At 36.3% G+C, this 23,898-nt stretch overlaps 1 protein-coding gene across 4 annotated transcripts in view; it reads left to right on the top strand.

The window, feature by feature from the left end:
• SCML2 (Scm polycomb group protein like 2) overlaps positions 1-23,898 on the top strand; it is a 95,655-nt gene that overhangs the window by 43,057 nt on the left and 28,700 nt on the right. For all 4 annotated transcript variants that reach the window (XM_006737936.3, XM_081809102.1, XM_081809101.1 and 1 more), the window contains exon 7: positions 1,684-1,927. In XM_006737936.3, the coding sequence (XP_006737999.2) occupies positions 1,684-1,927 (244 nt within the window). The remainder of the gene's footprint in view (positions 1-1,683; positions 1,928-23,898) is intronic.

Raw genomic sequence — 23,898 nt, forward strand, 5'->3', positions numbered from 1 at the left:
CGGGACTCGATCCCAGGATCCTGGGATCATGACCTGAGCCGAAGGCAGACGCTTAACGACTGAGCCACCCAGGCGCCCTAAAGGGGGCATTTTAAAAAAGGAATCAACCCACCAGTATGTTTTTAGATTGTATCTTGGTGAAAGAATTAGTTGAAAGCTTGTTTACTCTTCTTCAGGTGATTACTTGGTTAATTCGTTTTGTTTTTTTTTTTAAAAAAGATCTTGCTGTTGAGTACTCTGCTGGAAATAACAATATGAATAAGATATATCTGCTTTTGAGAATCCCTGAGCCTCAGAGGAGTAAACACATTTCAAGAGTACTTTTGCAGTTGAAGGCAAGAGCACCTCCTTTGAGGGGGTGTAGGAGTGGGCAGGAGTTGGCCGGGGAAGCCTTAAAGAGACCAGGAGAGCTGGGCTTTGAAGTGGATCAGTTGGAGTTGTCCAAGCAGGTGAATGTGGTAGGATGTTCCAAGGAGTTGTCGCCTACGTTTAAAATCTAGCTCTGATACTTCTGGTATATTCTTAGGCAATTGTGCATCAGTTTTATCATCTATAAAATGGGGATAATAATTGCATTGACTTTATAGAGTTGGGAGAATTAAATATATGGAAAACATTTAGAACAGTGCCTGGCTTATACTAAATGATTGAAGGTTAACTTTTAATGTTGTTATCCTAGGAATCTAAGGGATAGAATTGGCAGGTCTTGGTCTTTGAATGTGAGTGTTGCGGGAAAAGGATGTGTCTAGCGCAGTGGTTCTCAGCCTTGGATGCACATTAGGATCACCTGGGGAATTAAAATGTGCTGATGCCTGGGCCCCACCCCAGACCAATTAAATCAATATCCTGGGGGTGTGGCCCCAAGTAATTTTGATGTTTAGTTGGGCTGATAACCCCTGGTCTAGGACTATTTCCAGGCTTCTGGCTTGGATGACTGGGCTGATGATGGTGCTATTTACTAGGATAAAAAGCAAATTGAAAGAAAAGGTGTTGCTTTTAACATAGCACTTAGGCTTTTAAGAATCCTGTTAGCATTTGCATGCTTTAGATGTTTATAACTAAAGGATGCTTTTTTAATATTGGTTTCTGGATTGGATATCATAAATGACCCCAGACTATATGACTTTCATGTTCTTGTGTCTGCATTTTATACTTGGAGGTGGTTTCTTTTTTTGTTTTTTTAGATAATATATGCTGCTGTTCGTTCTCTTTGGACTTACCAGCTTTCAACATACCCTATAATTTATACATTTATTAGGTTTGTGTGATTCCCTCTTTTAAAATTTCTTGTTGATTGCTTCTCTCTTTTTCCCTTACCCGCACCCAACCGCTACTACCACCCACCACTAGAAGGTAAGCTCCACCAGAGCCGAGATCTTTGTTATTTTTTGTTCACTAATTAATCCTAAATTTCTGGTACATACTATATAACACATATTTCTTAGATGAATGAATGAATTACTATCAGTCTGGTTTTGTTTCCGTCCAGGTTCTTGGCTCTGCTCCAGAGTAAGTGAGATGTAGAGCAGAGTTTCAGAGAGACTTCTGAGAACTGTTTTCTTCCTGTATTTAATTGATAAACATGGAGTTTAATTTTTGGTTGCTAAAAGTTGTGAGATACAGTTGAACAAATGCTTCTTATTACATCTTAACAAAAAACTTTTTTTTAAAATGTTTTGGTAGGAACCACCAAAGCCACCTCTAAATAATTTTAAAGTGGGAATGAAACTTGAAGCTATAGACAAAAAGAACCCTTATCTGATCTGCCCTGCAACTATTGGAGATGTTAGAGGAGATGAAGTTTATATCACATTTGATGGCTGGAGTGGAGCTTTTGATTACTGGTGCAAGTACGATTGTCGAGATATTTTCCCAGTTGGGTGGTGTCGCCTGACAGGAGATGTATTACAACCACCTGGAACTCATGGTAAGATAATAAGTAACTACATGTTCTTTTATTTTATTAAAGTTAGATCTAACTGCTATTGGCATTGAGGTTAGGACTTCTTGCTCAGCTGGAACAGCAGACAGAACAGGGAGGGCACTGCCTACGCTAGAGAACTGAAGGTAGAAGACGGCAATGATTAGAATTTTTGACGGCCAGCTCAGCATCATAATCTGAATTGACAGTCCACATTGGAGAATATGGGCAAGCTACAAGTCACACTTGGACCATTGAAGTCTTGTTACTGAAAGCATTTTGGGGTGCTTAGCTATCTCTATAGTTGATATTCAATTTAAAATTATACATAGTATTCCATTGTTTATATCTCAAAGGTAGTTTTTAAATGGTAAGGTGTAACAACTGTTATATATGTGTTTTGCACAATTTTGGTCAGTTTTTTCAAGTTAAATTGATAGTTTGATAGTCTTAAGTAAAATCTACCCATCAGTGAAATTTTTACTTTATTTTTTAAAAAGATTTATTTATTTGAGAGAGAACGTGCGCATGAGTTGGGGAAGGGGCTGAGGGAGAGAATCTCAAGCAGATTCCCCGCTGAGCTCTGAGCCCAACATGGGACTCGATTTCATAACCCTGAGATCATGACCTGAGCTGAAGTCAAGAGTTGGACATTCAACCGACAGCCACCCAGGCGCCCATGTCAGTGAAAATTTTAGACTACGGAAACCATCATAGATTAACATGTTATTATAGTCAGGTGTTTATCAGTTGTAATGCTGTGCTTCTTAAAGTTGAATTCTATGATCATCTAGATATTTTCTTTCAGAAAAAAATCATCAAAATATTGAGGTTCCTTAGGTGTCTTCCAAGAGCTTAGACATGCCTAACCTGGTCTTCTGTGATGGAATAACTGCTGAAATTTAAGTGGGATCTAAGCATAGAACCTAATCATTGGCTTAAGTTAAATATAAACTTATTAGTAGAATCAAATGTAAACATACTTAAAATTTATCCAACTAAAATTTATTTATACCAGAAAAAAAGATGAGTGTAGAAAATGTGTAAGTAATGTGTGTAAGATGAGAGCAGTGGCTAGATAAAAGCATACAGCCATATTCTTGTAACTGCTTTCTTTTTTGATTTGGGACTTTAACACATTCCATTATATTACAATACTACATACCGTGATGTCCTTTTTATTAGGGACGTATTTTACCAGTTGCCTGCTGCCATAATTCTAGGAAGTAGATAATAATGGCTGATTTTTGTAAAATTTAATATGCTCCAGATCTATGTGTGTATGATACTAAGGCAGTCTCTGCCCTCAAGGAGTTAGAGGGATAAATGGAAGAATAGACTTTAAAAAAAAATATGTATATATACAGAATCATCAGTGCAAAAATAGAGACGTGTGCTAGATACGAAAGTGGCCCAAAGACATCCAGTTTGTTTAGGCTGGAGGGAAAATCGGTTGGGTAAAGGAATGCTTAACAGAAAGACACATGATGTATTAAGAGAGGAGTTTGCCAGGCAGAATAGAGATAAAGATAGGGTGGACACTTCACAAAGGTATAAAATCGCACAGTTTACCCTGAAAACGAGGTAGTTCAGTTTGGAACATGATGACTTTGGAATGCATGAACAAGAATGCTGTTGTTTTACACTATCTGGTATCCCTTTTTTTCTTAGTAACACAATTCAGCTGCCTACCATGAAGGCTATATTTACAGCCTCCCTAGCAGTTATATATGGCCATGAGACTAAGTCTTGGTCAACGGGATAAAAGTAGAGCTAGTATGTTCTACTTATAGGAAGTATATTAGAGATGAATGTACCCTTCTGTCTTCCTTCTTCCTGCTTCTATCCTGATGCTAGTTATGTGCTTGTTTTGGGTGGAGTTCCATCTTGAACAATGAAATGGGGACCATATTCTAGGTATAGTGGAGTGAAAAGCAGAAATAAGCCAAAATCCCTGAGAATTCTGTGGAGCAGAATTTTCATACTGGCCTGTTCCAGACTGTTATTTGAGAGAAATAAACTTCTATGTTATATAAACCATTATTCTTTTAGGTTTTTCTGTTACTGTTAGCTGAATTTAATCCTAACTAATTCAGGGTAACTTTTAGATACCAGGTGAACATGTCCATTGGATAGCTGCACATGCAGGTATGGAGCCCAAAAGAGATAGGTCTTAGTTGACAAAGCAGGTTTGAGAGCCATCATGCTCATTCAAATAAATATTCTGTGTGTCAGGTAGGATTATAGGTGCTGTCTGGGGGAGGGGTGGATGGTAGGCAGCTTACACATCCAATTGATAGCAGTAAGTGGGGGAAGTTTTGGGTGTGGCTTTAATTTTGCATGTGTAACAGGTAGAAGTAGAAAAGGACCAAGGACAGAACCTTGTGGGTGAATATTTAAAACAATTCTCACACTTGAATCATCTGGGGGGGAGGGGGGACTTTTTCAAAAGCTGATGCCCTGGAACTCATACCCAGGGGTTCTGAATCAGTAGGTCTGGAGTGGGGCTCTGGTGTTTCCATTGCACATGGTTTGAGGCCCAGACTTTGAGAAACACAAAAATAAGGGATGAGTAGAAGATAGAAATCAAGAGAAAAAGTATACGTAAATGTAGGAGAGTTACTAGGTTGGTTTCCCTAACAACAGGAGATGAAAGATAGTACAGCATAAACGTTGAGAGGAGAGCTCATTAGTGGTCTTAAGTAAAAGCATGGTTACTAGACTACTTTGAAAAGCCAGATTTAGAGAGCTGAATAAATAGATGCAGAGCATTTTTTTAAAAATGTGGTTTCATGGATACTTTCTGAGATCCACCTCCTCTGTCCTTTACCCCACTAGACATTTCACAAGTTAAAGTGAAATTTAGAAACCTTACTTCAATTTATATCCCTTTAGCCTCCATCATTCATAATATTTTCTTAAATATTTACATTCATTGAGAATGAATTAGTGTTAAAATTTTTGTTCAACTGTTAAACATAATTAGAAAATTCAGATGTATTTACCCACATTTTGCCATTTCAGTTCTTTCTTCCTGATTTTCAGATTCCTTTTATCATCATTTCCTCTCTGTTTTAGAGAACTTCTTTTAGTCATTCTTTTAGGGTAGGTCATCTGGCAACAAATTCTTAGTTTTCCATCATCCAAGAATGTTTTTATTTTCCCTTCATTCTTGAAGGATAGTTGCTGGATATAGAATTCGGTGTTGACAGTTCTTTTCTTTAAGCACTTGTAAAATGTAGTGTAACTTCCTTCTGGCTTCCAGGGTTTCTTTTGAGAAGTTTGGTGTTACTCAAATTGTTTTTCCCCTGTAGGTTCCATTATGATTATAAGTTTGTTTTTGCTTGTAGTTCTTCTAGTGTTTACTTTATGCTTTATCTGTTTTGTGGGTACGTTATCAGGTGTGTACAAATTTTGAACTACTATAGTGTCCTGGTTGGTTGAACCTTCTGTAGTAACCCTCTTTATGGTGGCTTTTTTTTTTTTAACCTTAAAATCTGCTTTATTTTATATTTGCTATTAGCTATATATAGCTATACCAGCTTTTGTTTGGTTGGTGTTCTTGGCCTCTCTGTTTCTAATGTTCAACATTTACCTAGTCTTGTCTAAAAAGTTGAATTTCTTGTAAATAGTAGGATTTTGATTTTTTGGCTAGTCAGCCAGTCTGTCTTTTAACTGGAGCTTTTAAAATCTATTTATATTTATTGTGATTACAGACATATTTGGTTTTCAGTATGCCACCTTATTTTGAGCTTTTTATTTGTCCTGCCTTTTCTGTTTTATTTTCCTTTCTTGTCCTTTTGGGGTTATTTTTTCTTATTCCATTTTTCCCCTCTTCTTGGTTGGAAGGTATACATTATATTTTCTGTTCTTTTAGTACTCTAAAAATTTTAACATGCTTTCTTGACTTAATGGAAGTCTGAAATTGATCAATATCTTTATTCTGTACTAAGACAATAAAGGGAACTTAGAACACTCTGCCCATTTATCCCCTTCACATTCATGTTGTTACTGTTGTATATTTTATTTTATTTTATTTTATTTATTTATTTTGAGGTGTGGGAGGGGCAGAGGGAGAGAGAGAATCTTAAGCAGGCTCCATGCCCAACATGGAGCCCGATGCGGGCCTGAATCTTAGAACCCTGAGATCATGGGGGGCACCTGGGTGGCTCAGTCGTTAAGCGTCTGCCTTCGGCTCAGGTCATGATCTCAGGGTCCTGGGATCGAGCCCCGCGTCGGGCTCCTTGCTCCGCGGGAAGCCTGCTTCTCCCTCTCCCACTCCCCATGATTGTGTTCCCTCTCTCACTCTGTCTCTCTCTGTCGAATAAAAAAAAAAAAAAAAAAATCTTAAAAGAACCCTGAGATCATGACCTGAGCCAAAATCAAGAGTTGGACACCCAACCAACTGAGCCACCTGGGCACTCCACTGTTGTATATTTTAATTAGTTATATCTTTTAGGAATCCTCCTAGCTATTATTATTGTTCATATAGTCAGTATTTGTTGAGATTCACCAACATATTCAACGTGTTTATTCCTTCTTAGCATCTCAAACCTTTCATCTGGGATTAATTCTCTTCTGTCTGAGATAGATCCTTCAGATTTTTCTTTAGTGAGGGGGTCTGCTAGTGGCATGCCCTCTCAGTTTACATTCATCTGAATATGTCATTATTTCAACTCCTCCCTTGAAAGACATTTTCTCTGGGTGTAGAATTCTAGATTGACAGGCATTTTCTTTCAGTACATTGAAGATATCATTCTTTTACCTTTTGGTTTCCATTGCTATTGAGAATTCAACTGTCAATCTAATTATTTTTCCTCTGATCTGTCATTTTTTTCTCTAGCTACTTTAATGTTTTCTCTAGCTACTTTAATATTTTTTTCTCTAGCTACTTTAATATTTTTTCTCTAGCTACTTTAATATTTCATATTGGTGTTCTGCAGTTTTACTCTGATACTTCTAGGTGTGGATTTTGTTGAATCTTGATATCTTGGCAGAACCACATATATACAAATGATGATTTGTTTATTTTTATGTGTGAAAAACTTTAAATGTTTTATATTACATTTTAACTGTTTTATCATCAATAAGGATTTCAAATGGCACAAATGATTGGACATTATAAAGCACTTCTCATGACTGCTTTATGAATACAAATAATCCAAACCATGTGAAAGTAGAATTTGGAAGCTTTAGAGTAGAAACAAAGATGTGCCCCCTGTTGCCTCATTCTGTTTTGTAAAGATTCACAGAAGTCCCCAGAAGAATCTAAGGATTCTGGGAAAAGTATGGTTAAAGATTGTTAGTTGATACTCACCCAAAGATATTTCATAAATGATTCATTTTTACTTTTTTCCAAGCATTGCTTATTCATTACATGGATTAATAGGGTTATTGCTGTACTTATTATACAAGGTGAAATACTCTTTGAGTAGAGAAAACATTTACTTTAGCCAATAATCATTCATTAAATGACAGCTATAATATAAAAATATTATTTCTTAGATGTAATGTGATATATTCTAAAATCATACTACTTTAAAATTATTTTTCATTATTTTAATATAACAGTTTTTCTCTAATAGAAAAAAGTAATAAATGCTCAAAGCAAAAAATTCAGGAAAGCATGCAGAGATAACCATGACAAATAGTTTGATCTGTACTTGGCTTTGTACTGCTTTTTCTTCTTTTTGTCTTATACATATAGCTTTAGAACACACATGGCCAAATCAAGAGAAATGTTGAAATAAGTTGTGGCATAGTTATTCTTTAGAATAATATAGAACGATTTAGAAGAATGAGAGGATTCCTGTTTACTAAGAAAGCTTTCCAAGATGTGTTAAGTGAAAAAAGCAACCCCTCAAAATACATACAGTATAATACTATTAAGTCAAAACAAATAATGTATTTCTATGTGTAACTATAGATGTATGTATATTCATACATAGAAAAGATCTGAAAGGCTATATATCAAATCTTTAGTAGTAATTATATCTGGGAAGGGGTGTTGAGTGGTAAAGGGAACTTTTGCTTTTATCTGTGGCTTTTTAAAAAAAATTTTTAATTAATTTTTTTAAGATTTTATTATTTATTTGCCAGAGAGAGAGAACGAAAGAGAGAAAGCAAGCACAAGCAGGGGAAACGGCAGGCAGAGGGAGAAACAGTCTCCTCGCTGAGCAAGGAGCCTGATATGGGACTTGATCCCAGGACCCTGGGATTATGACCCGAGCCGAAGGCAGACGCTTGACGACTGAGCCACCCAGGTGTCCCTGTGGCTTTTTTTTTTTTCTTTTAAACAAGAACATGCTGTAGGTTACATTTGTACTTTAAAATAATTAATTTTATTTTGAAAGGGATTATTTTGCATATTCTGGTTTCTTACCTACTTTTTCATAATACATTGTGATTGTGTTCCCATGTAAAATATATCCCTACAAAATTATATTTCTGTGTTGTATTACATTACATGGCTGTACCATAATTTAGCCACACTTCTGTTTTGTTTGACATAGATGATATGATGAATATATCTTTGCATATCTCTAATTATTTCCATAGACTAAGTTTGCTGGGTTAGGGGATATGTTTCTAAGGCTGACAAACTGTCTTTCAGAAAGTAATACCCATTTCCATTCCCCTCAGAGGAGAGTGAAAGTGGTTTTTTCCTTCTCTGGTCAACTTTGGGCATTATCTTATTATTTTTGTTAATTAAAAAAATGTTTTTAAGGGACGCCTGGGTGGCTCAGTTGGTTAAGCGTCTGCCTTTGGCTCAGGTCATGATCCCAGGGTCCTGGGTTCAAGTCCGCATTGGGCTCCTTGCTCTGCGGGGAGCCTGCTTCTCCCTCTGCCTGCTGCGCCCCCGGCTCGTGCACACGCGCTTTCTCTCTGACAAATAAATGAAATCTTTAAAAAAAGTTTTTAAAATTTTCATTTCTTAGATTATTAGTGAGGTTGGATTTTTTTTCCATATACCGTGGCTATTAATATCCCTTTATAATTTTCCTGCTAATTCCCTTTTCCTGCTTTTTTCTTATTGTTACCTTTTGTGTTGATTTGTTTTGAGTGCTTCATTTATTACATATAGCAATAAATGTCAAAAAAGTAAAAAAAAAAGTAAAAACTTAGTCATTTGCTTTTTTTCAAATTCCACTATAGTTAATATAAAGTGTTATAGTGGTTTCAGGTGTATAATATAGTGATCCAACAATTCCATACATTATTTAGTGCTTATCATGATAAGTGTACTCTTTTGTTAAAATTATTTTTTTATTTTAAAGATTTTATTTGAGAGAGAAACAGAGCATGAACGGGGAGGGGCAGAGGGAGAGGGATAAGCAGACTTCCCACTGAGTGAGGAGCCTGATGCAGGACTTGATCCCAGGACCCTGAGGTCACGATCTGAGCCAAAGTCAGATGCTTAATTGACTGAGCCACCCAGGCGCCCGCATTATGAGTGTACTCTTAATCCCCTTCACCTATTTCACCCATTCCCTCTGGTAACCATCAGTTTGTTCTTTATAGTTAAGAGTCTGTTTCTTGGTTTGTCTCTCTTTCCTTTGCTCATTTGTTTTATTCCTTAAATCCACATATGAGTGAATCATATGGTATTTGTCTTTCTCTGACTTATTTCACTTAGCATTTTACTCTCTAGCTCCATCCATGTTGTTGTAAATGGCAAGATTTCGTTCTTTTTTTTATGGCTGAATAATATTCCTGTGTGTGTGTATACACCACATCTTTATCCATTTATCTGTTAGTGGATACTTGGTTTGCTTCCATAATCTGGTTATTGCAAATAATGCTGCAATAAACATAAGGTGCATGTATCCTTTTGAGTTAGTGTGTTTGTATTTTTGGGGCAAGTACTCAGTAGTGCGGTTACTAGATCATAGAGTAGTTCTATTTTTAACTTTTTGAGGAACCTCCATACTGTCTTCCAGAGTGGCTACACCAGTTTGCATTTCCACCAACAGTGCACAACGGTTCCTTTTTCTCCACATCCTTACCAACTCTTCTTGTCTCTTGTGTTTTTGATTTTAGCCATTCTGACAGGTGTGTGGTGATATCTCATTGTGGTTTTGATCTGCATTTCCCTGATAATAAGTGGTATTGAGCATCTTTTCATGTGTGTGTTGGCCATCTGCATGTCTTCTTTGGAGAAATGCCTGTTCATATCTTCTGCCCATTTTTTAATTGGATTATTTGTTTTTTGGGGTGTTGAGTTGTATCAGTTCTTTATATATTTTGGATACTAACCCTATATTGAATATGTCATTTGCAAATACCTTCTTCCATTCTGTAGGTTGTCTTTTAGTTTTGTTGATTGTTTCCTTTGTTGTGTAGAAGCTTTTTATTTTGATGTAGTCCCAATAGTTTTTTTTGCTTTTATTTCCCTTGCCTCATGAGACATATCTAGAAAGATGTTGCTAAAGAAATTACTGCCTGTGTGCCCCTCTGGGATTTTTATGGTTTCGGGTCTCACATTTAGGTCTTTAATCCATTTTGGGTTTATTTTTGTGTATGGTGTGTGGTGTCATAAAAGTAAAAACTTTTTTCTCAGTCATTTGCTTTCTCATGTTATTTATGGTCTTTAAAAATGTGCAGAAATATTAATTTTATTGACTTGAATATTAAATAATTTAAGGGTCTAAAGTAAGGGTCTTAGCTAAATAATTTTAAAAGGCACACAAATAATGGAATTTCATAAATTTTTAAAAATCTGTATTGTTTTTGTTCAACTTTTGAATATTTCTTAAACACACTGGAAATGTTTGGTTTTCAACCTTTATATAACTGCTTTTCCAACATTTTTTAAAGATATAACACTTAAAGCTTTTTTAAATACCTAATGACTAAAGATAATTAACTTTCATAGTTTCTTAAAGAAATGTAATGAGGCATCCATGAATGCCACTTGATTTGACTTTACATTAAAAAAACTACTTATTTAAGCTTTACTGGCTTTTTTTTTTTCAAGAATAGTAGTAAAGTTTAATATATTTTAAAACTTAGACTAACAAATTTTTTTTTCTCCCTGTGTTAACACTTCTATAATCAGAAACAGCCAAGTTCTTTTCATGCTTATCATTGGTAGAAAAATCCACTGGGAAACGTATCTTGGGTAGAAGATTCAGCAAGCTATGTGGCTTTTTTTTTCTCTTGTTTATTTAGGTTTTCCTTTCTTGGCCCTTGTTATGACCCTACAATCTTTCAAAGCCCTTCACCTCTGGTTGGTGCTGTCACTGCTCATCAGATTTATTCTGGAGACCTGTACAGGGTATCTGGTGAGAAAGAGGAAAGAAGTATGTGTGCTACTATGTCCTTGACAACTTAAAGAAGGCTGAGTCAAGTAAACTAAAACAAGGCCCATTGCAGATTTTTTCTTCTTGACGAATTTATCTGATCTTGCTGTTTTTTGTTTCAACTTGTTCCCCACCTCCTTTGTATTTTATATCTTGGTTCTCTCTGAAAAAAATAATAGAAATTTAAGAATGTTCTGTAAGCTATTGATTTATTCTCACATTGCCCTTCTTTTGTCTCTGGCACATATAGTTATAGGATTTATAGCCAGTCATCTCATTAAAGTCCACATATTTAATACATGAAAGAGCAAGACCTGAAATCCAGCAACTTAGAATCAGAACTGGAACTACCAGTATTTTAAAGGCAATGTGTGATTTTTTTTATTTAATATTTAAATTTTTCCTTTATTTGGGAAAGCTTCTAAACAAATAGGTTACTATTTTATTTATAAACACAGTAAATGTAGGTGTCTAGTCTTGAGAAATTGGAAATACTCAGAAGCAGAGGATTCTTTCTTTTTTTTTTTTTTAAGATTTTATTTATTTATTTGAGAGAGCACGTGGGTGGGGGGTGCAGAGGGAGAGAAGCCGGCTCCCTGTGGGCTCCCTGTGGGGCTCTATCCCAGGACCCTGAGATCATGACCTGATCCAAAGGCAGCCGATTAACCGACTGAGCCACCCAGGCGTTCCCAGAAGCAGAGGATTCTTATAAAAATTTGCCCTAATATTAACTTTTTTCTCATACTGTGGGAAATTCAAAGTTGTTTTTTTAAAAATATAAATTGCCACGTTGTAAACCATTCTACCTGGCTTTAGAGGCACTTAAATACTTTTAAAGTTAACTATGAATATTAAACTTTGAACTTACATAATTTCTAAAACATTAGTTTTATTTAACTTAGCTTCAGATTTATGCATTATTGATTATAAATTAATGACCTACACTGGTGTGAAGTGTCATCTTATAGCCTAATTTTTTAAGCAGTTGTGACCATACAGACCAGGAAGGAGGGCAGCAAACTTCCAGATGCTTTGAGTATAAAGTTGCAGGATCCCAAGGGTTTAGAGGAATTCCTCTGGTCCAGAGGGAACTGTGGAGGAGGGGAAAACCTAGAATCAGGAAGCATTCCTCTTTAGTGGTACTATAGCCTATCAGAGACTATCTTAACTCATTTCTTGATAAAATCCTTTAACTATTGGGTTTCCTGCCCCCCCCCCCCCAACTCTCACAGAAAAAGCTTTAATTTCTAGGAGGAACTCAGTGGTAACATGGCATTTCTTTCACAACTTTGTAAAACACTTTTGATGATATTTGATAGAACTGGCATATTAGATTTTCTTTGTTGGTAATTCAGACATAAATTGTATGAATAGGAACTTTCTTAAGATTAAAGTAAAATGTGTTGAACAGATTTTAAATGTGATTATCTTGGGCACTGTTAGCTGCTGCTTTGAATGCTGGTTTATTTTGTGGGGTGTGTGTGTGTGTACGTGGTGTGTACATGGTGTGTATATATATAGTTTAGGGATTTTTTGATTAAAATTTTAGGAGTGTAAGAAAATAGGAGTGTGGGTTTTAAAATCTAAACTTTTGATCGTTTTAAAAAAATATAACTAGTCATTTTATATGGTGATCTTATTTTGTAAAGCCCTTCCCATGTAGCATTTTCCTATTGAACCGTTTCAAAGTTAGTCTTTTGAGAAGCATTTCAAAGCTTCCATTGAGCAAACAAGTGCTCTCTTCCCCACCCCCACCTCATTCTCATTTTTTTTTTTAAGAAACAAGAAATTATGGCTGCTTTTGCTTTTTGTGCAGATGTGCATAGAGTTGTATGTGGTAGATTCTGTAACTTGGGCTTCACCTTTCTCTAAGTTTTAAAATTAAGATTTTATAGTTTTTAGGACGTATCTTTACCAATTTTTTTCCTCTTTTATAGGACTGTGTATGTTTAGTAAAAACCACATAAAGCAGCATTTTTCCTTTATGTTATAGTGGGTCAAAAGAAACAGAGATACATATAATTAAGGCTGTAAAAAGTTCAAGGTGTGTCAGTCCCACCAGAAAGCTTCTGAATGAACACTTAAGCATTTGTTTAGATTTTTGCCCTTAGTGTAGCTTATGGTAAAATACAGACTAGTATACTTAGTTTATTTAGTATTCTTCTTGTTTGGTATAAAGGAAATAGAAATGCTATCACCCAAATTATTCACTCAAAAGCCATGAAATTTAAAACAGCTGATATTTTCTTTTTCGTACTAACAGCTTGGAACAAATGTTTTGCTTGTGCAAATGAGACGGCTATTGTGATGCAAAGAAGTATCTTGGGAAAAAAAAACCCCAACAAATGTCCTTTCTCTGTTTTGAGTATTTCAGCTAAATACTGCAATAATTGCAAGCAGAGCCTGGAGCGTCTTTCTTGTTTCTATTCTGTGATATATTTTAACAAGTTCTTTTGAGACTTTTGAAATGTCTTGGTTTTAGGACATGTGGTCCAACGGGGATAACTTTGTCTATAGATGCAATGGGTTAGCAGTTAGATTTTGCATGTCTTCTTATTTCTTTCCAGATTCTCTGACCCAGGGTAACCTTTGGTTCTTCTCTGAAGGCAGGACTGAAGGAAGTTTGAGTAGGTGACTGATGGTCACTGTCCATACAGCCCATAGACAATATGTGAATTACTTTAACAGTCTTCCTAGTCCCTCCTCCTATGCCTCCTCCCCTTAAACCAACAAATGCAAATAGCTTCATCCCCATTTGCTAGAAATCCAGGCTTGCTCTGGCAACATGGGCTTTGTTGTTAACTCGCTTTCTCCAGAAAGGCACTTTTATTTCTGGTAAAGGAGAAAGACTATCAAGTGGAACCTAAGTCACCTTAATGGTAAATCTAGCAACAACTTGTTTCTCTGGAATATTTCTAAAGGTAGGAATTACCCCAAAAGTTTCTTTATATTGTAGTTGAAATATGGTTAAAGAAATTCACTGTCTGCTTTGTTAGCTTTTGTATACTAAATATCCCAATCATTTCTGTTATCTCAAAAAAATTCTTTTTTGTTCTAAATATTAACTATTGAAATTGTTGGTACTATTATTTGATCAGTCATTTCTAAAAACTGTTATATGGTACAAGAGAAAAGTTAGTCTTTAGTTATTTCTAGCATAAAAATGGTTTAAAATACAAAGAGACAACCCTATTGTAAGTCAAAATTGACGATTTAAATCTCCAGTTTGTGATGAAGAACATTGTCAAATATTTTTCTATAGCCTTGAGGAATATGACACGATTTTTCATTACTGTTATATGAGACTTATTAGAAGTATTTTTATGATACAGAAATGCAGATAACATTTTACTAATTAAATATTGTGTCAATACATTTAATATGTTTTGTGGCAATTATAGCAGTGACTGCTATGATTTTTTTTTAACAGCATAATGGAAATCACTCTAGAGAAGTCATTTGGTAAGAAAAAAGATGCTATGATTTAAAAATTGAGTGGCTTTTAAAAGCTCAGAATTGTTAGAGGAGTTATGAATTGGCCTAAAACAGCTGAAGTTACTTCTTTTCATGTGAACTTTCTTCTGAAAATATTAATGATTTTGGAAATTGTCATCTTCTTTAATGTCATTGTAACCGAAATCTTGGTTTCTTTTGAAGTGAGCAGATAGATAGGAGTAGCAATTGTGAAATATAATGGTCTTCATGGGAGGCACCCCCCATGAAGCTGAAGGGAGCGGTTTACAAAGCATCTGTGATCAGCAAGTATTGTTAAAAGAACACTCTTAAAACCCTTCTAAATTTTAATTGTGATTTCTAGCTGCTTCTTGCCTTTTTTTTGATTTCCTTTCTAGACTGAATACTTATATAATTATATAACAGGTTAGGAAAAACCTTATAAATTCCACTAGATTTTATTTTAATTTAGCATGTATGCCAAGAAAAAAGGCAGTGTCATTTAGGTACGGAGATAAGTAGCTTTTTGTATTTTGTTTAAGTTAGTGAGCTATCCTTTAACCTTTTAATTGCATTTGGGATATTTTTCCCAGTAGCATTTTTATAAATTTTCAGTAACCTTAAGATCGAATACTCTATGCAGGTTAAGATATATTTTATAAGGTGTATGAAGAGTTTCTTCTCTCTTTTTGAATCTGTTTATCTTAGATCTCCAAGCCCTGTATTGAAATGGGGGAGATGAGAGCACATCAAAGCTACAAAAGCCTTTCAGTATATTGGTTTTGGTTTAGTTATCCAGATGTAATTTTTAAAACCTCCTAGAAAAGACATAGCAGCATTTCCCAAATGGGGATGCTCTGTCAGACCCCCAAAGCAAGCTCTCCTAAATGAGATCTCTACTTTTGTGAGTAAATGGTTTATTTATTTTTTATATGTGGGAATTACCTCTTATTATATGTTTAAAGCATTTTTAATATTGTAAAACTGTGGCTCTTGGTTTTGAGAGGGAAACCTACTTGGGTCATCAACGAAACTCAGGAAGGACAATGGAGGAGCCAAGGCAACAGGGCTGGACTTGTTCACACTATTGGACGCCAACCATGCCAACTAAACCATCTCTTTTTAGTAAATGAGCAAGGAACTGGGCAGAACATTCAAGTTAGAATAGGTCCAACAAGGGTTAAAATACGAAGACAGGTGCCATTTCCATAAAAACTGGGGACAGCTACCACTAAAAATTGGAGACCTTGTTTTCCGTTGTAACTTTTCCAGTGTTTGCCATCCTTTTTCCATGTCATGATTAGTTGTGAAACAAACTTTTAAAATGAAATGGTGGGGCAGGTCTCAAAAAGAACTCTTGTTTTGGGCACGGTAGGAAAAGTGAGAAGAGTGAAAAAGTATCTTAGAGGTCTTTAAGTACTGATAAAAGGAAGAGTGATAAGCAAATACCTGTGGGAGGTGTCTGACCAAGACCAAGAGTACCCCTGCTACTATGAATGGAAGTACAGACCACGTGTCTCTGCTGGTCAACTGCCTGGGCAATAGAGATGCTTTTACAATTACATTCTGCTGAGTCAGCCTGTGCTACTGAGGGTATCTACTCTTTAATTCTGAAACTGCTGGAGACAGGTGCAGATTCTAAAGATCACTGCCAGTATGCAGTGAGCCTGCATGGGTGTCTCTACTGTTACTTTTAGTGGATTCCTGTATGCCTCTACAAGTTGTATGGCTTTTTATCAAAATAAAATATTATAATGCTTATGTTGAATAATTGTTTTCTTTAGGGATATGACTTGTTCTGTTATGCAAAAAAGTGGCTAGGTTTATCTTTGTTGGGGCATTTTATATTTTTAATGACAAAATTGGTACTGTAGAACATTCAGAAAACAAAGATAAGTGATCAGAGTAAAATCTAAAAATTGCTTGTATTCTTGCCATCTGCTAATATTTCGGTATATAAACCTCAGAATATTTTAATTAAAAAATCAGAAATGTTAATTAATTGCCAGTAGTCATTGAGACCAGCTGAGGATATCTTCAGAAGCATATGTTGTATTCTGTTCTGTGTATGCAGAATTGTACTGGTTTGGTCCTATCTACTTAAGTATTCTTACTCTGTTATTCTAGTAAATAATAGACATAAAATGTGTTCAGATTATAAATGTTTGATTTTGAGAAAATTCCCAAGAAAATTTAGAGTAAAGAAGGTACTCCTCCAATATTTGATGCAATTTTTTTTTAAGGGTTTATTTAGCCAAGAGAATTGAAAAAAGGAAAGCCCCTAAACATTGGATTATCAAGGGCATGTTGATAATTTGTTTTTAGTAGTACTTTAGATATTTTTATTTGTGGTTTACACATAAGCTCCCTCAAATATGAACCTGAAGAAATGTTTACCCAACTATTTAATTCTGCATTTTGTTTTGCTAAGTTTATAGAAGAAAATATTTTAATTAAAAGACATGTCCTTTCATTATTTCCCCTCACTAATTAAAAATAGTATTCAGTTTCAGCAAAGAGCATGGGCTTTTGGGTGAGACAGTCCTGAATTTGAATCTCATTTCTTTATTTTAAATTTTTTAAATTTTTTTAAGATTTTATTTATTTAGGGTGCCTGGGTGACTCAGTTGGTTAAGTGTCTGCCTTCGGCTCAGGTCATGATCTTGGGGTCCTGGGATCAAGTCCCACATCGGGCTCCCTGCTCAGCTCTATCTCTGCCTCTCCCCCTGCTTGTGTGCTCTCTCTCTCTCTCTCAGATAAATAAATAAAATCTTTTTTTTAAAGATGTTACTTATCGCACTGAGCCTCTGTTTCTTTATATGTAAAATGGAGATAATATTTGCTTTACAAAATTACAAACACAAATTTTAATAATATATGCAAAGTCTCTGGCCCATTTGAAGTACACACATTTCCTTTTTCCCCCCAGTGTTGTTTTTTCAAATGAGGTGAAATTCACATAACATAAAATTAGCCATTTTAAAATGCACAATTTAGGGTCACTTAGTACATGCATAATGTTGTGCAGCTACTACCTTTATCTAATTTCAAAACATTTTCATCACCCTAAAAGGAAACCCTGTACCCACTGAGTAGTTGCTTCCCGTTCTCTCTTCCCTGTTGCCCCTGGTAACCACTAACCTGTATTTTGTTTTATAGATTTACCTATTCTAGATATTTCATGTAAATTGAATCATACAGTATGTGATTTTGTGTCTGGCTTCTTTCACTTAGTATAATGTTTTCAAGATTCATTCATGCCATTTCAGGTATCAATACTTCATTCTCTTTTATGGATGAAAAATATTTCCATTGTATGCATGTATAACACATTTGTTTATCCATTTATTCATTGATGTACATTTGGGCTGTTTTCACCCTTTGGCTTCTGTGAATAATACTGCTGTGAACATCCCTGTACATGTACTGGTTAGAGTCCCTGTTTTCATTTATTTGGGGTGTATACCTAGGAATGGAATTGCTGGTTCATATGTTAATTCTATGTTTAACTTTTTCTGGTACTGCCAAACTGTTTCCCAGCAGCTGCATCAGTTTACATTCCCACCAGCAATGTATGGGGGTTACAATTTTTCCATATCTCTGTCAGCACTTACTATTTTCCTTTTTAATAGGCATCTTGGTGTAAAGTGGTACCAAATTGTGATTTTTTTAAAGATTTATTTATTTATTTGAGAGAGAGTGAGAGCGAGAGAGAGCCTGAGGTGGCAGAGGGAGGGGCAGAGGGAGAGGGAGAAGTAGACTCCCTGCTGAGCAGGGAGCCCGATGCAGGGCTTGATCCCAGGACCTTGGGATCATGACCTGAGCTGAAGGCAGTTGCTTAACTGACTGAGCCACCCACATGCCCCCAAATTGTGATTTTGATTTGAAATCCTTCATTTATTTTTTTATTATTATGTTAATCACCATACATTACATCATTAGTTTTTGATGTAGTGTTCCATGATTCATTGTTTGTGTATAACACCCAGTGCTCCATTCAGTACTTGCCCTCTTTAATACCCATCACCAGGCTAACCCATCCCCCCACCCGCCTCCCCTCTAGAACCCTCAGTTTGTTTCTCAGAGTCCGTAGTCTCTCATGGTTCATAGAGTGTATCCTAGAAGTTGATTTTTAAGTTGATTAGTATTTGAAGCTTTTTTTTTATACCATATACCATGTTATATTAGTTTCAGGTGTACAATATAGTGATTCAACAATTCTGTACATTACTCAGTGCTCACCACCATAAGTGAACTCTTAATCCCCTTCACCTATTTCACCCATCCCCCCACCCATCTCCTCTCTGGTAACCATCAATTTGTTCTCTATAGTTAAGAGTCTGTTTTTTGGTTTGTCTCTTTTTTGTTTGTTTTGTTTCTTAAGTTCCACATGTGTGAAATCATATGATATTTGTCTTTCTCTTACTGACTTATTTCACTTAGCCTTATACTCTCTAGATCCATCCATGTTGTCGCAGATGGCAAGATCTCTTTCTTTTTTATGGCTGAGTAATATTCCATTATATATGTATGTGTGTGTGTGTATCACATCATCTTTATCCATTCATCTATCAGTAGACACTTGAGTTGGTTCTGTAATTTGGCTATTGTAAATAATGCTGCAGTAAACATAAGGGTGCATATATTTTTTTGAATTAGTGTTTTTGTATTTTTTGAATAAATGCCCAATAGTGGAATTATTGGATCCTATGGTAATTATATTTTTAATTTTTTGAGGAACCTCCATACTGTCTTCCAGAGTGGCTGTACCAGTTTGCATTACCACCAACAGTGCATAGCAGTTTTTATTTCTCCATATCCTCACCAACACTTGTTGTCTCTTGTGTTTTTGTATTTAGCTATTCTGACAGGTGTGTGGTGATATCTCATTGTGGTTTTGATTTGCATTTCCCTGATAGTGAATGAGGGTGAGCATCTTTTCATGTGTCTGTTGGCCATTTGTTTGTCTTCTTTGGAGAAATGCCTGTTCATATCTTCTGCCCATTTTTTAATTGGATTATTTGTGTTTTTGGGGGTGTTGAGTTGTGTAAGTTCTTTATATATTTTGTATACTAACCCCTTACCAGATATGTCATTTACATATATCTTCTCCCATTCAGTTGCCTTTCGTTTTGTTGATTGTTTCCTTTGTTATGTAGAAGCTTTTTATTTTGATGTAGTCCCAATAGTTTAATTTTGCTTTTGTTTTCTTACCTCAGGAGACAAATCTAAAAAATATTTGCTATGGTCAGTATCAGAGAAATTACTGCCTGTGCTCTCCTCTGGGATTTTTATGGTTTTAAATGTCAGATTTAGATCTTTAATCCATTTTGAGTTTATTTTTGTGTACTGTATAAGAAAGCAGTCTAGTTTCATTCTTTTTTTTTTTTTTTTAGTTTCATTATTTTGCATGTAGCTGTCCAGTTTTCCCAGCACCATTTGTAGAAGAGACTGTCTTTTTCCCATTGCATATTCTTGCCTCCTTTGCTGAAGATTAATTGACCACATAATTGTGGTTTTATTTCTGGGCTCTCTACTCTGTTCCATTGATTTATGTGTTTATTTTTTTGTCAATACCATACTATTTTGATTGCTACAGCTTTGTAGTATATCTTGAAATCTGTGCTTGTGATACTTCCAGTTAGTTCTGTTCTTTTTCTTTTCTTTTTTTTTTAAGGATTTTATTTATTTATTTGACAGAGAGAGCAGGAACACAAGCAGGGGGAGTGGGAGAAGGAGAAGCAGGCTTCCCGCCAAGCAGGGAGCCCAATGTGGGGCTTGATCCCAGGACCCTGGGATCATGACCAGAGCCGAAGGCAGATGCTTAACGACTGAGCCACCCAGGCGCCCCTGTTCTTCTTTTTCAAAATTGTTTTGGCTGTTCGGGGTCTTTTGTGGTTCCATATAAATTTTAGGATTATTTGGTCTAGTTTTGTGGAAAATGCTGTTGGTATTTTGATAGGGATTGTATTAAATCTGTGGATTGCTTTGGGTAGTATGGATATTTTAACAATACTGGTTTTCCCAATCCATGAGCATGGACTGTCTTTCTATTTGTTTGTGTCATCTTCAATTTCTTTTATCAGTATTTTATAGTTTCCAGAGTACAGGTTTTTCACCTCCTTGGCTAAGTTTATTCCTAGGAATTTATTATTTTGGGGGCAATTGTAAATGGGATTGTTTTCTTAATTTCTCTTTTTGCTACTTCATTTTTAGTGTATAGAAATGCAATGGATTTCTGTACATTGATTGTGTATTCTATGACCTTACTGCATTCATTTGTCAGTTCTAGTAGTATTTTGGTGGAGTCTTTAGGGTTTTTATATATACTATCATGTCATATGCAAACAGTGAAAGTTTTACTACTTCCTTACCAATTTGGATGCCTTTTATTTTTTTTTGTTGTTGTGTGATAGCTGTAGCTAGGATTACCAGTACTATGTTGAATAAAAGTGGTAAGAGTGGACATCCTTATCTTGGGGAAAAGCTCTCAGTTTTTCACCATTGTGTATGTTAGCTGTGGGTTTTTCATATATGGCCTTTATTAGGTTGAGGTGTGTTCCTTCTGTAACCTACTTTGTTGAGGTGAAGCATATTTTTCCAAGAAAATTGTAAAATGTTGTGATCAAGCCATGGTGGCTATTTAATGCATAAACTACCTGTACTGTTTCTATGGGAATATATGACCAGAGACAAAACTTGGATATTAAACATTTATTCATTTAACAAACATTTATTGGATGCCCATTATGTGGCAGGCATTAGACCAGATATTGGAGGTATAATAACGGTTCGAACTTACATAGTTCCTTACCCTAAAGGAATTCACAGTGTGGTGGGACAGATAGATACGTAAGTAAAGATAAAGATGCTGTAATAATCTGTGCTGCCAGAGATGCATGCAGTATGTGCAGTTTATGAGCCTTAGGTCCTACGGCGTGCCTGGGAATTTAGTGCTAGAATTTTGCAGTGCTGATAATTGAGCAGAGTTTCAAACGTATAGTAGGTAAGCCATTGACAAGGGAGGGAAGGCTTGGATCAACTTCTGCAAAGGCAGTCAGGGTACCTGAAACAGATGATTATGGCTGAATCTATAATGATAGTTGGAGAATAGAGGAGATGAGGCTGTGAAGATATGTAGAGGGCCTTGGACACCAGGCCAAGGAGTTTAGATTTTAGCCTATGGATATTGTGGCATCACTGAAGATTTATTTATTTGAGTGAGTGAGAGAGAGAGAGAGAGACCATGTGCAAGTGGGAGGAGGGGTAGAGTGAGAGAATTTTCAAGCAGACTCCCTGCTGAGAGTGAAGCCTGATGCGGGGCTCGATCTCATAACTCGAGATCATGACCTGAGCCAAAACGAAGAGTTGGATGCTTAACTGACTGAGCTACTTAGGCGTCCCTGAAGATTTTTAAGAGGAAAGCTGACATACAGTTTGGATTTCTTTTTAAGTTTTTTATTTATTTAAGTAATCTCTACGCCCCACATGGAGCTCAAACTCACAACCCTGAGATCAAGAGTCACATGCTCTTCAGACTGAGCCAGCCAGGTGCCCCACATATAGTTTGTATTTTAGAAAGATCATGATGATGTGCTATCGAGTATGGATTGGAAAGGGCAGCCAGGAATGCCAATTTAGAGGCTAGTGTTATAGCTTATGTGAGAAGTCATGAGAATCTGAACCAAGTCATTTCATGGGCATAAAGAAGAATACACCTAGGAAATACTTAGGTAGCCTTGGTTAGACATGTGGATGGAGGAAGAGTATGAAGATGTCTTCAAGATTTCTGACTTTTGATAATTGGGTGTAAAAGGTAATGTCGTTCAAGATAGAGCATATCATGGATAAGCATGATGAATTTTGGTTTTGGACATGTTGAGTCAGAGATGCCTATTTAAAGGTTTATTTATATATTTGAGAGAAGGAGAACATGCGCCCATGAGTTGGGGGAAAGGCAGAGGGAAAGAATCTTGAAGCAGACTCCCCACTGAGGGCAGAGTTCAATGCAGGGCTCAGTCCCAGGACCCATGAGATCATGACCTGAACCGAAACCAAGAGTCAGATGCTTAACCAACTGAGCCCCCCAGGTGTCCCAAGAGATGCCTATTTGGATTATCTAGTTGGCCATTGAAAACACAGCTCTGAAACTTGAGAGAGGCTTACGATGAGTGGGAGGTGGCTTATGAATACTTAAGTGGGCAGCAGAACATAAGAGCAAGCAGTTTGGCAATCATTATTATATGTAGGCAGTAGCTAAAATGAAGGGAGTAAACGTAAAGCACTCAAAACTGAGGTGGGGGTAGGGAGAAGGTGGCTAATCCCGGGGAACACCACAGGAAAAGTGACAAGTAGAAGGAAGACCAGGAGAGAGTGGCTGTATGAGAGCCAATAAAGAATTTAAAAAAGAAGACATTATCGAAAGTGTTTAGTGCTGTTAGGAGTTTGTGGGTGACCTTAGCACCCAGAGGTTCCCTAAAAAGAGTTGTCTGGAAGTGTAATTGCAGAGGGTTGAAAAATAAGAAAATGGCCGTAATAGTGAACGTGCTAGTCTTTCAAGAAGTTTGGTCGTGAAAGGAAGGAGTGAAGGTATTAGCTAGATAGAATGTAGGTAAATAGGAGTTCCTTCCTTGGAGGAAATTTTTTCTTGCATTTGTTAGGCGTCGACAACAAGGTTTCCCCAATAACCTATCCATTGATAAAAGAGGGCCAGGAGCACCCGCAGAGCCTGGGAAGGGTGAGTGAGAATAGCGACAGGGCTGGTGGTGGTGGTGATGCTGCTGCTACTTAACAGTTAACATTTATTGAATGTATTTACCATGTGCCACATGCTGAATTTAAAGAATTTGCCTAAGGTCTCATAGTTATTATGTGGTAAATCTGGATTTGAACCTAATTAATCTGGAAGCAGCATCCCTGCCCTAGATAATGAGAAGCAGAGAAAGGAATAGGTATAATGAGTAGTTGGTACCAGAGTCCCATGTCCATCTGATCTTTACCCTGCTTCTTCTGAGAAGATTCATAGTCCTCAGCTGGCTTCTGGCTTCCAAATGCCTCCTGTGTTGTCAGGACCATGCTTCCTTGTTTTCCTTTCCACTAGTAACTACCCCCTGTGGTTTCCTTTAAGAGTTTTTCTTAGCTTAATTGAGGTTCACAGATACCTGGGTGGCTCAGTCAATTAAGCATCAGACTCTTGGTTTCTGCTCAGGTCATGATCTCAGG

Source organism: Leptonychotes weddellii, chromosome X (genome assembly GCF_054177405.1).
Source record: "Leptonychotes weddellii isolate Sample4059 chromosome X, ASM5417740v2, whole genome shotgun sequence".
NCBI lineage: Eukaryota > Metazoa > Chordata > Mammalia > Carnivora > Phocidae > Leptonychotes > Leptonychotes weddellii.